The 12,444-nt window shown below is 42.3% G+C and overlaps 1 protein-coding gene across 1 annotated transcript in view; it reads right to left on the reverse strand.

Moving 5' to 3' along the window:
- Window positions 1-8,793: 8,793 nt before the first annotated feature.
- aacs (acetoacetyl-CoA synthetase) overlaps window positions 8,794-12,444 on the reverse strand; it is a 55,710-nt gene continuing 52,059 nt past the window's right edge. The window contains exons 17-18 of the mRNA XM_036979351.2: window positions 11,562-11,764; window positions 8,794-11,153 (exon numbers count right to left, since the gene is read on the reverse strand). Coding sequence (XP_036835246.1) covers window positions 11,016-11,153; window positions 11,562-11,764 — 341 coding nt within the window. The 3' untranslated portion in view covers window positions 8,794-11,015. The remainder of the gene's footprint in view (window positions 11,154-11,561; window positions 11,765-12,444) is intronic.

The following is a 12,444-nucleotide window of genomic DNA, read 5'->3' on the forward strand; positions in this document are numbered from 1 at the left end:
ACACCAGACGGTGTCAGAGGAAGGCCCTAAAAATTGCCAAAGACTCCAGCCACCCCAGTCATAGACTGTTCTCTCTACTACCGCATGGCAAGCAGTACCGGAGCACCAAGTCTAGGTCCAAGAAGCTTCTAAACAGGTTCTACCCCCAAGCCATAAGACTCCTGAACAGCTAATGAAATGGCTACCCGGACTATTTTCACCCCCTCCCCCCTCCCATTTTTATGCTGCTGCTACTCTCTGGTTATTATCCAGTCACTTTACCTCTACCAACATGTATATATTACCTCAATTACCTCGACTAACCTGTGCCCCCCCACATTGACTCTGTACCGGTACCCCCTGTATATAGCCTCGTTACTGTTATTATATTGTTGCTCCTTAATTATTTGTTAATATTATTTTGTATTTTATTTATTTATTTTTCTACTTCAGTTTGTTTTAGTAAATACTTTCTTAACACTTTTTTTTCTTAAAACTGCATTGTTGGTTAAGGGCTTGTAAGTCAGCATTTCACTGTAAGGTCTACTACACCTGTTGTATTCAGCATTTCACTGTAAGGTCTACTACACCTGTTGTATTCAGCATTTCACTGTAAGGTCTACTACACCTGTTGTATTCGGCATTTCACTGTAAGGTCTACTACACCTGTTGTATTCAGCATTTCACTGTAAGGTCTACTACACCTGTTGTATTCAGCATTTCACTGTAAGGTCTACTACACCTGTTGTATTCAGCATTTCACTGTAAGGTCTACTACACCTGTTGTATTCGGCATTTCACTGTAAGGTCTACTACACCTGTTGTATTCAGCATTTCACTGTAAGGTCTACCTACACCTGTTGTATTCAGCATTTCACTGTAAGGTCTACTACACCTGTTGTATTCAGCATTTCACTGTAAGGTCTACTACACCTGTTGTATTCAGCATTTCACTGTAAGGTCTACTACACCTGTTGTATTCGGCATTTCACTGTAAGGTCTACTACACCTGTTGTATTCGGTGCATGTGACAAATAACATTTGATTTAGATGTATTTATTTATGTAGGGACCTCTTCACTAGCTGACCACCACTACCAAGACCTGTGTCAAGATCAGTTACATACCCCACTGGCCCTCCCCATAACCTCTATGTACAAATAAGAGAGCAGGTCTGGAATCAGTGTGGCAGGATAGGATGACAACATAGAAAGATCACTAAGCTTTTACGTGATGGTCTTTCTGGGAGGCAACTTGATGTAATTCTGATCGCGTTTATTAGAATGTCTACAGTGCAAACAGTGAACTAATTAATAAATCATACCACGAGAGGCAATGGATCTGGGTAAGTAGGTGTCCAAATCTGAGAGGTGAACAGGATCCGGCTCAAATTAAACATTGCATAGCTAAATTAAAACATTTAACTACACTGAGCCTGATGAACTCTTTATTTTACTCTTTCAAGCAGATTCATTTACATTGTCTGACATGACCTTCTTGTCTTTTTCATTTATTTTTTGCGTTTCTCCCCCCATGACCGAGTAGGGAGCAGCCAGAGAGCTGCAGCTATACTATACTATACTATACTATACTATGCGTTATCTTTTTGGATTATAAATTATTTTGCTTTGTAAAACCATCATGCTCAGAATTTCTATTTTGAATAAATAATCTAAATGTATGTTTAAAAAGTTTAAGAGAAATTAAAAATGCATTCTATGCTTTGGAAATATTCATGTTTGACAGATGTTATTATGTTTTTGTATTTCTGCACCTTACGTGTGGAACGATCTCCAAAAACGCTCTAAAAGTTGATGAATTGGTGCTCTTCTGGCAGACAGCTGTTAAGAGGACCTTTTTTAACTGAAGAACAATGTTTGTGTTTAGCTTTTTGTGTATAATTGTGCATATTAGAATGTATATTAATGTATACATTGGGATGTGAAGTTTGATGTGTATAGTTGTACGTATTAGCGTGTATATTAATGTATACATTGGGATGTGAAGTTTGATGTGTATAGTTGTGCTAAACAGGGCTCCTGAGACCTTGGTCTCAGCTTTGACTTCCTGTCAAAAAAAAAGGATAAAAATATAAAGTTGGGCTGGATTCAATCTGAAGAAGATCTGAGTTAAAATTGATTGAGCTGACATAGGCAGCATTTACCTTGAATGCAGTCTCCGCAAACATTGCCTTTAAATTAATCTATAAACGCGGATCCTCAGTCACAGACTGAGACCCTAGGCCTGTCTTTTACAGGGCTGCTTTAGTCATACAGACTGAGACCCCAGGCCTCTCTTTTACAGGGCTGCTTTAGTCATACAGACTGAGACCCTAGGCCTCTCTTTTACAGGGCAGCAGCAGTCATACAGACTGAGACCCCAGGTCTCTCTTTTACAGGGCTGCAGCAGTCAAACAGACTGAGACCCCAGGTCTCTCTTTTACAGGGCTGCTTTAGTCATACAGACTGAGACCCTAGGCCTCTCTTTTACAGGGCTGCTTTAGTCATACAGACTGAGACCCTAGGCCTCTCTTTTACAGGGCAGCAGCAGTCATACAGACTGAGACCCCAGGTCTCTCTTTTACAGGGCAGCAGCAGTCAAACAGACTGAGACCCCAGGTCTCTCTTTTACAGGGCAGCAGCAGTCAAACAGACTGAGACCCCAGGTCTCTCTTTTACAGGGCTGCAGCAGTCATATAGACTGAGACCCCAGGTCTCTCTTTTACAGGGCAGCAGCAGTCATACAGACTGAGACCCCAGGTCTCTCTTTTACAGGGCAGCAGCAGTCATATAGACTGAGACCCCAGGTCTCTCTTTTACAGGGCTGCTTTAGTCATACAGACTGAGACCCCAGGTCTCTCTTTTACAGGGCTGCTTTAGTCATACAGACTGAGACCCTAGGTCTCTCTTTTACAGGGTTGCTTTAGTCATACAGACTGAGACCCCAGGTCTCTCTTTTACAGGGCAGCAGCAGTCATACAGACTGAGACCCCAGGTCTCTCTTTTACAGGGCTGCAGCAGTCATACAGACTGAGACCCCGGGTCTCTCTTTTACAGGGCTGCAGCAGTCATACAGACTGAGACCCCGGGTCTCTCTTTTACAGGGCTGCAGCAGTCATATAGACTGAGACCCCAGGTCTCTCTTTTACAGGGCAGCAGCAGTCATACAGACTGAGACCCCAGGTCTCTCTTTTACAGGGCAGCAGCAGTCATATAGACTGAGACCCCAGGTCTCTCTTTTACAGGGCTGCTTTAGTCATACAGACTGAGACCCCAGGTCTCTCTTTTACAGGGCTGCTTTAGTCATACAGACTGAGACCCTAGGTCTCTCTTTTACAGGGTTGCTTTAGTCATACAGACTGAGACCCCAGGTCTCTCTTTTACAGGGCAGCAGCAGTCATACAGACTGAGACCCCAGGTCTCTCTTTTACAGGGCTGCAGCAGTCATACAGACTGAGACCCCGGGTCTCTCTTTTACAGGGCTGCAGCAGTCATACAGACTGAGACCCCGGGTCTCTCTTTTACAGGGCTGCAGCAGTCATATAGACTGAGACCCCAGGTCTCTCTTTTACAGGGCTGCTTTAGTCATACAGACTGAGACCCCGGGTCTCTCTTTTACAGGGCTGCAGCAGTCATATAGACTGAGACCCCAGGTCTCTCTTTTACAGGGCTGCAGCAGTCATATAGACTGAGACCCCAGGTCTCTCTTTTACAGGGCTGCAGCAGTCTCTCAGCCATATCAAAGCCCATGTAAAACGTAATTTATAGTTAGCTGCCTGCAAACCACTTTCAACATCTCCTTTGTGTCGTTTGTAAAGGGTACATTCACAGCTGAGATGCTCCTGCTGGCTGGCTGGGCACTAACAGTGGTCAGGCCCTGAATGTAATGGTTGGAGCCAGTGTGACACCTTTCACAGCAGCCCCAACTTGTCAATCACTCTTGGAGCTTGTCACAATGGTGTTCTTGGCTTGTCCCACGACTATGCTATTTCCCTGTAATGTCCCAGGCAGCAGTGGTTAACCTAAGAGTAGTAGATCCGCCTCCGCTACTTCTTATTCATTTAATAAGCTAAAAGGCTGACAGATGATTCGCTGGGGAGACTGTCACGGCCCTTTGTGTAATAAAACTAATGGGGTGTAAAATTGACTTTTGCTACATTTCATGTTCCATATCTAAATCAGCTGTGACCTCTCTCTCTCAACCACTTCCTGGTTGTGCATTCACACACACACACTGACTGGTTTACATGCTGTTGCTTGCACCTTCCAGAGACAGGAAATTATCATTATTTTTTAAATTTAACTAGGCAAGTCAGTTAAGAACACATTCTTATTTACAATGTCGGCCTAGGAACAGTGGGTTAACTGCCTTGTTCAGGGGCAGAACAACAGATTTTTACCTTGTCAGCTCGGGGATTTGATCCAAGCAACCTTTCAGTTAGTGACCTAACGCTCTAACCACTAGGCTACCTGCCGCCCCGTTATACTGCATCAGTCAACAAGTGTAATGTGAAATGATGTAATAAACAGTATAAATATTCCCATAGTATACTGAGTATTTCCATAATTTCCATTCAGAACGACACAAGCCCCTGGTGACACATTATTAATAGTATAGTGCCAATAACCATCAACATCAATCTACCTCTTCTGATCTGCATTGCTCGTTCCTGCTACAGTCTTTTCCCGCTCGACATCCATGTCAACATTATACCAGAGAAGAAGAAGACATCCATGTCAACATTATACCAGAGAAGAAGAAGACATCCATGTCAACATTATACCAGAGAAGAAGAAGACATCCATGTCAACATTATACCAGAGAAGAAGACATCCATGTCAACATTATACCAGAGAAGAAGAAGACATCCATGTCAACATTATACCAGAGATGAAGAAGACATCCATGTCAACATTATACCAGAGAAGAAGAAGACATCCATGTCAACATTATACCAGAGAAGAAGAAGACATCCATGTCAACATTATACCAGAGAAGAAGAAGACATCCATGTCAACATTATACCAGAGAAGAAGAAGACATCCATGTCAACATTATACCAGAGAAGAAGAAGACATCCATGTCAACATTATACCAGAGAAGAAGAAGACATCCATGTCAACATTATACCAGAGAAGAAGAAGACATCCATGTCAACATTATACCAGAGAAGAAGAAGACATCCATGTCAACATTATACCAGAGAAGAAGAAGACATCCATGTCAACATTATACCAGAGAAGAAGAAGACATCCATGTCAACATTATACCAGAGAAGAAGAAGACATCCATGTCAACATTATACCAGAGAAGAAGAAGACATCCATGTCAACATTATACCAGAGATGAAGAAGACATCCATGTCAACATTATACCAGAGAAGAAGAAGACATCCATGTCAACATTATACCAGAGAAGAAGAAGACATCCATGTCAACATTATACCAGAGAAGAAGAAGACATCCATGTCAACATTATACCAGAGAAGAAGACATCCATGTCAACATTATACCAGAGAATAAGAAGACATCCATGTCAACATTATACCAGAGAAGAAGAAGACATCCATGTCAACATTATACCAGAGAAGAAGAAGACATCCATGTCAACATTATACCAGAGAAGAAGAAGACATCCATGTCAACATTATACCAGAGAATAAGAAGACATCCATGTCAACATTATACCAGAGAAGAAGAAGACATCCATGTCAACATTATACCAGAGAAGAAGAAGACATCCATGTCAACATTATACCAGAGAAGAAGAAGACATCCATGTCAACATTATACCAGAGAAGAAGACATCCATGTCAACATTATACCAGAGAAGAAGAAGACATCCATGTAAACATTATACCAGAGAAGAAGACATCCATGTCAACATTATACCAGAGAAGAAGACATCCATGTCAACATTATACCAGAGAAGAAGACATCCATGTCAACATTATACCAGAGAAGAAGACATCAATGTAACATTATACCAGAGAAGAAGACATCAATGTAAAATGAACAACTTCCCACTGTGCAGAGGCCTAGAACAGAGATTGCATGTTAAGCACAGGCAATTTACAGAAGAGCATGCGTTTAACATTTCAATCAGATTGGGATATTGGCGAGGCGATAGGAAAGCTTGACACACCGTATCTGCCAGTGGGTGACCCACACCCGCCTCCTCTCTTTCTCAATAGGGCACCGAGCTCCAAATGGAACGTGTGTATTTGCCTGTCCTACTGCTACAAATGACAGCATTAACATGGAGAGAGCATCCCCTGATCTTTTGAAGCCGATCCTGTTCATCCTGCCTTTTTGATCACCGTGTCTGTCAGGAGTGAAAAAACACACAAGCGAGAGGGAAAGAGGGGTAGATGAATCATATTTGAGATTGCACAGACAAGATGGGTTGAGCGTCACGATTCCTTCCAATTTATTTCCGGATGTGGTTGTGCTGTCACTTGACATCGCCTTGTCGAGACTCATCCTGCACCTTTCAGTTGGAGCTCTGTGGGCGGCTATCCAACCGCAATCTGAATCTCCTCGTTTCTCAATCTGTCGATTTAGAATTTTAAACAAATAGCGAAGATATCGGATCCTGCTGTGCACACGAAACGCCATTTCAAAAAACAACATGGATACTCATGTGAAATGTGGCTAGTAAAAAGAGTCAGAGGCTTGTAAGAATGAATAGGCCTAAACTAATAGCACAGGATAACATAATACCTTTCAATAATGTAATAACGTATTGTCTGATGTGTGTGTGTGTGGTGGTGTTTCAGGGGATTGGGTACTGTGACACCAAAACATTCCAGTTGTACAATGGCCAAACAAAGATGTGTTTCTGTGAGGATTTTTATTTAAAAGAAATTATTTCCATTGGTATTGAACACACGTGTGAATGATGGTGTGTTATCAATGCTTGTCTATACCTCCTTCAAGTAAAGTGTTACTTGGTGTTTGTTTGGTTTTAGTATCCTTGTGAGGACCAAAAGTTCTCAAAGATAGTAAAACAAAGAAAGTTCAAGTGGGAACATTTCACCGTTCCCCACAAAGAAAAAGGCTCTTTTGGGGTTAGAATTAAGGTTTGGGGGTTAAGGTTTAGGTGTTGGTGGAAAATAGGATCTTCAATGGGAATCAATCGTTTGGTCCCCACTAGGATAGTAAAACAAACGTGTGTGTGTGTGTGTGTGTGTGTGTAAATGTAATTGCATTTCTGTCACCCAAAATCCTCATTACAATTGAGTGGCTATGTCATAATTAGGTACATTCTAAGACTTGCCTTGTTAAATAAAGGTTAAATAAATTAAAATAAATTCTATGAAAATGAACTATTAAAATAATCAAATTCTATGGCATACACTCCTAATGTCATTATATATGAATGTGCATGATTGTGTGTGTGTGTGTGTGTGCGCATCTGTGTAAGTATTGTAAGTGCATGATTGTGTGTGTGTGTGTGTGTGTGCGCATCTGTGTTTGTATTGTAAGTGCATGATTGTATGTGTGTGTGCATCTGTGTTTGTATTATAAGTGCATGATTGTGTGTGTGTGTGTTTGCATATGTGTTTGTATTGTAATCAAGTCTGTATGTGTAGGTTTACATTGTGTGTTTCTATGCATTGGGCCCCACTGAACACAGCCCTGGCTGCTCCTGTGGAAAACCTGGACATGTTGAGCTGGCACACGGAGTCACATGCTGCATCTACAGTCTCCCAGCAGACTGCATCTACAGTCTCCCAGCAGACTGCAGCAGAATCAAAGTGAACAGCGCTTCATAATCAGTTAAAGATACAGAACATTTTTGCCTCAGCAAATAATGTATCGCCTCTTTAAATGTGTCCTTCCATGTCAATTCAACAAGCCAGTCCAAATGCTATTTTATTTTGTGTGTGTGTGTGTATTCATTTACAATAGAATGGCTCTAGTATGATATCCATTGGACGGTGGAGGGATCTTGATTTGCAGCCAGGGAAATCCCTGACCTGTGGGGGGGGGGGGGGGTTGTTGTGCATCTGGGGGTTGTATTGTTGACGGATCTTTTCATCACAAAGAATGCATCACGCGTCGCAGCAATCAATCATGGGGTTGGACACTATATATAGATCCTCTGTGTAGCCGTGGCCTTTTCCTGCGCTTCATCCCCCTCTGATATGACACTGATGAAGGACTGAAGCAGGAACAGGCTTGTGGGGTAACAGCGCTCCTCCACCGAGTCTATTGTCGTCAGTAGGTAAAGCAGTGGTCACCTTTGCCTTTTGATGAATCAACAATTATTTTGTTTGTAAAAATAAATAAATCCTGCAAGATTTCACCTTCTGCTATGTGGAGCCCTATAAAAAAATAACTTTGATTCTTGGTGCCACGTCACCCTATTTCAACCTTCTAGGCCAAGGGGACCGAACCAGTATCAGTCTACAACTCAAGTGTACTTTAAGTGGCGGCAGCGTAGCCTAGTGGTTAGAGCGGTGGACTAGTAACCGGAAGGTTGCAAGTTCAAGCCCCCGAGCTGACTAGGTACAAATCTGTTGTTCTGCCCCTGAACAGGCAAAATAAGAATTTGTTCTTAACTGACTTGCCTAGTTACATAAAAAGTGCCTGTTCGTTGTGGTAGTTGGTGAATATTTGCATGTCATAATTCATATCGAATGACATGAATTTCCAAAAGGAAAACGATTTTTAAAAAGGATCCCTCATTCTCACATATTGAAATACTGTGTTTCATTTGAGAAACCTGAATGAATACGATACGGTTTGTGCAGTTCAGGTGCTAAGACGATATTATATTCCTAACAACAGTATTTGAAACAGTCATGACATTTTCTTTAAACTTCAGTTAAGAACACATTTTTATTTACAATGACCCCAGCCAAACCCCGGATGCTGCCGATAGTGCGCAGCCCTATGGGACTCCCAATCAATGCCAGTTATGATACAGCCTAGATTCAAACCAGGGTGTTTGTAGTGACGCCTCTAGCAGTGCCACTTGGTAACCCATGCAACGGTGATGTAGAGTGTAGAGTTGTTACATTTGATTTGATCACCAACAGGTGCTGTATTGAATAGAATATGCAGCTTTGTCCATTTATTGTTTACAGGGACAATGCAAAGTAGTTCACGGTACAAGAACACATTACATATCCGTATCTATATCTCCATATACTGTATCACAGTCAATGACACATTCATCATACATGGACCAATATAATTGTTTACGCAAAAACACATTAAATTTAAAAAAGTCTGTACCTTAAAATATATGAATCAAAAACAGACTAGGAGGAAATGAACGCATTCCAATAGACATGATATGTTTCTTGGAGGAAGGTACAACAGAAGTGAAACCAGATGAAAGAAGACTAAAATGGAATATTCTCAGGAATGTGAATCTGACGGAGGGTTCCGTCCCAAATGGCACTCTAAAACTCCCGGTCAAATGTAGAGCATTATTATAGGACGGCATTTGGGACGTAGACAAAGAGAATGAATGTTTTGTGACCTAAGTGCTTAGTTGATTCCCTAAACAGAGAATAAAACCCTGTAGTAAAACCATGAAAGCTCCCCCACCCTAAACACAATTTACGAGGGTCTTAAACCCAACTCCGTCTCCGTCGAGGTCACTTTGGAACGATGTCCATATCAGTAACTGTCCACGACGTTGTCTAACTTGTGGTGAAAATACGCTGACGAGGGAAAAACGTTTGTTGACGTGTGGCTTGATTGAAACATTACGTGCCAAAATGTGTGGTGATTGGTTGAAACGGCTGCAGTGATGGGTCAGTTTTATAAAAAGGAAAACCGATGATTTGACTATTGTATGTAGAATTAGTGTAGTGATTGGTCAACTGACTACAGCACAACACCACCATCAATAGTGTTTGTTTAACTGAGGTGATTTCATGGCTCACCACAACAAGAGATAAGAAAAGCTGTTTGGAGACATGCAACTAAAACACACGTTTTAATCTAAACTGACGACACAACTAAAAAAATAAAAAATAAAAATTGGAGAAAAAAAAATTAAAACAGATCAAGGAACATCTCAGTGCCAATGACTAGCGTTCAGTAGTGTCTAAAAATCTATTTTAGAGTTAAACAACAAAGCCTTACTCTATGGGGGGGGGAAACCCCAATACAGTATAATACCAGCTCAGCTGTGATCGCCGTAATAACATAAAACCAGGAAGTCTCTAGGGGGCTTGTTAATTGCCTAAAAATCTGCTGTGTATTCATCACAGCCATTTCATTGGGCATTTGGAAAAGAGCGTCTCTCTTCCACCCACTGAGGAGCTGCCATAAATACAGGTGAATAGCCAGAGTAATAATAACCAAGTCCACGCTCTTCTTTGCAACAAACTTAACAACGTTTGTGTGGGTGGGACTAGCAGGTGGGCACGACTACAATGTGTTAAGTGGGACGGGATGCTATTTATTAATTTTTTTTAACTCTGTTTTGTAGATTGACTGGCTGTGTTCATTTTTAAAAAAGGTAACAGTAAAGTTAAAATGTGATCAAAATGATCTTTCACCACCACTACTCCCTCATCCCTTTATAGCAATAAAGCTATAAAAACAAAAAGGCAACGTTCTTTAACACCTGGGTCCCATCGGCAGGTCCATACTTACTCACCTCCGTTTTATCATAATAAGTTAGGCCACGACGTTAACACCACAAGCACAACAGTGAGAAGCACATCTCCAGTCCCGTAAAAGAGGAATAGCTAGAAATGTACACAAGCCAAAGCAAAGGCATTCCCAAAAGGGCAATGGGGGATGTTAGTACGTCGCATTTCTCTGGATTCCTTTTTTTATTCTTTTTTTTTTGGTCAGTCCTGAACCCAGAGGGAGCCAATGGGATGGCCAGGTGAGGTCAGGAGGTCACTGAAGAGTTAGAGGCGGAAGAGAAACCAGGGCCACCATTCAATGGCCTGTACCCAATGACCCAGCTCCTCTCCTCTTCCACTGGACAAGAGTTTCTGGGGGAAACAGTCTTTTTTTTCTCTCCTCGTTTTTTGTTTTTCCATGTGTACTGTAGAAGTTCTCAGAAGTTCTGGAGCTCTGGCAGGTTCTTGTAGAGGTCAAGGGAGTCCGGGTTGGAGAAGGCCCCTCGCTGGGTCACCTCCCTCCCAGCGATCACCTGCTTCACAGCCACCTCCACCTTCTTCCCACTGAGGGTGTACTGGACAGACAGAAAGCATAACACAAAAGGGTCAGGGGACATATACATGTACCAAGCTTCTCTGAGTAAGAGTGCTGATCTGGCATCAGTTCCCACTTATGTCCATGTAATCTTATTCACTGTGATCTCAAAAGGCCAAACTGCTCCTAAATCATCACTCCTACTCTAAGACAGTCTGAATACAGCCCCAGGGATGCATAACAGCACTTACGGGCCTCTGTGTGTGTGTGTGTGTGTGTGTCTATTTGTCCTGGTACACACGTGTACAATAATGGAAATGTGTTAGCATTACTCTGCCCATCAACATTAGGGTTCTTCTTCTCTATTTAAAAGCTCTCTTTGGGTGCACTCTTTGCTCAGTGTGACTACATGAACACAATGAAAATGACGACAGAAGAATGTCCTCACAGGAATGTCTCTGGTCTCCAGGAACAGCGCTGGTACGTGGCGTGCGGAGAGGGCTTTCCGGATGGCTCCGCGAATTTTGTGTACCAGCTCCGGGCCGAAGGACTGGTTGGGCGTCATCTTCAGGAACAGGATCACTCGCTCCTCACCGTCCCCATTGTACTGTGGAACGCAAAGGCTGTCGGACACTTCCTCAAATGCCTCCACTGGAGAGAAGATGAGAACAAAAGTGTACACATTTAGAAAATATCTGACAGATTGGCTGATACTTCAGGATTAGTAGCAGACACTTGAGGATTAGTAGCAGACACCGGCTGACACTTCAGGATTAGAAAGCAGACACTTCAGGATTAGTAGCAGACACTTCAGGATTAGTAGCAGACACTTCAGGATTAGTAGCAGACACTTCAGGATTAGTAGCAGACACCGGCTGACACTTCAGGATTAGAAAGCAGACACTTGAGGATTAGTAGCAGACACTTGAGGATTAGTAGCAGACACTTGAGGATTAGTAGCAGACACCGGCTGACACTTCAGGATTAGAAAGCAGACACTTGAGGATTAGTAGCAGACACCGGCTGACACTTCAGGATTAGAAAGCAGACACTTCAGGATTAGTAGCAGACACTTGAGGATTAGTAGCAGACACTTGAGGATTAGTAGCAGACACCGGCTGACACTTCAGGATTAGAAAGCAGACACTTGAGGATTAGTAGCAGACACCGGCTGACACTTCAGGATTAGAAAGCAGACACTTCAGGATTAGTAGCAGACACTTCAGGATTAGTAGCAGACACTTCAGGATTAGTAGCAGACACTTCAGGATTAGTAGCAGACACTTCAGGATTAGTAGCAGACACTTCAGGATTAGTAGCAGACACTTCAG

This window comes from Oncorhynchus mykiss, chromosome 6 (assembly GCF_057628025.1).
Source record: "Oncorhynchus mykiss isolate SJ-2025 chromosome 6, ASM5762802v1, whole genome shotgun sequence".
Classification (NCBI taxonomy): Eukaryota; Metazoa; Chordata; class Actinopteri; order Salmoniformes; family Salmonidae; genus Oncorhynchus; species Oncorhynchus mykiss.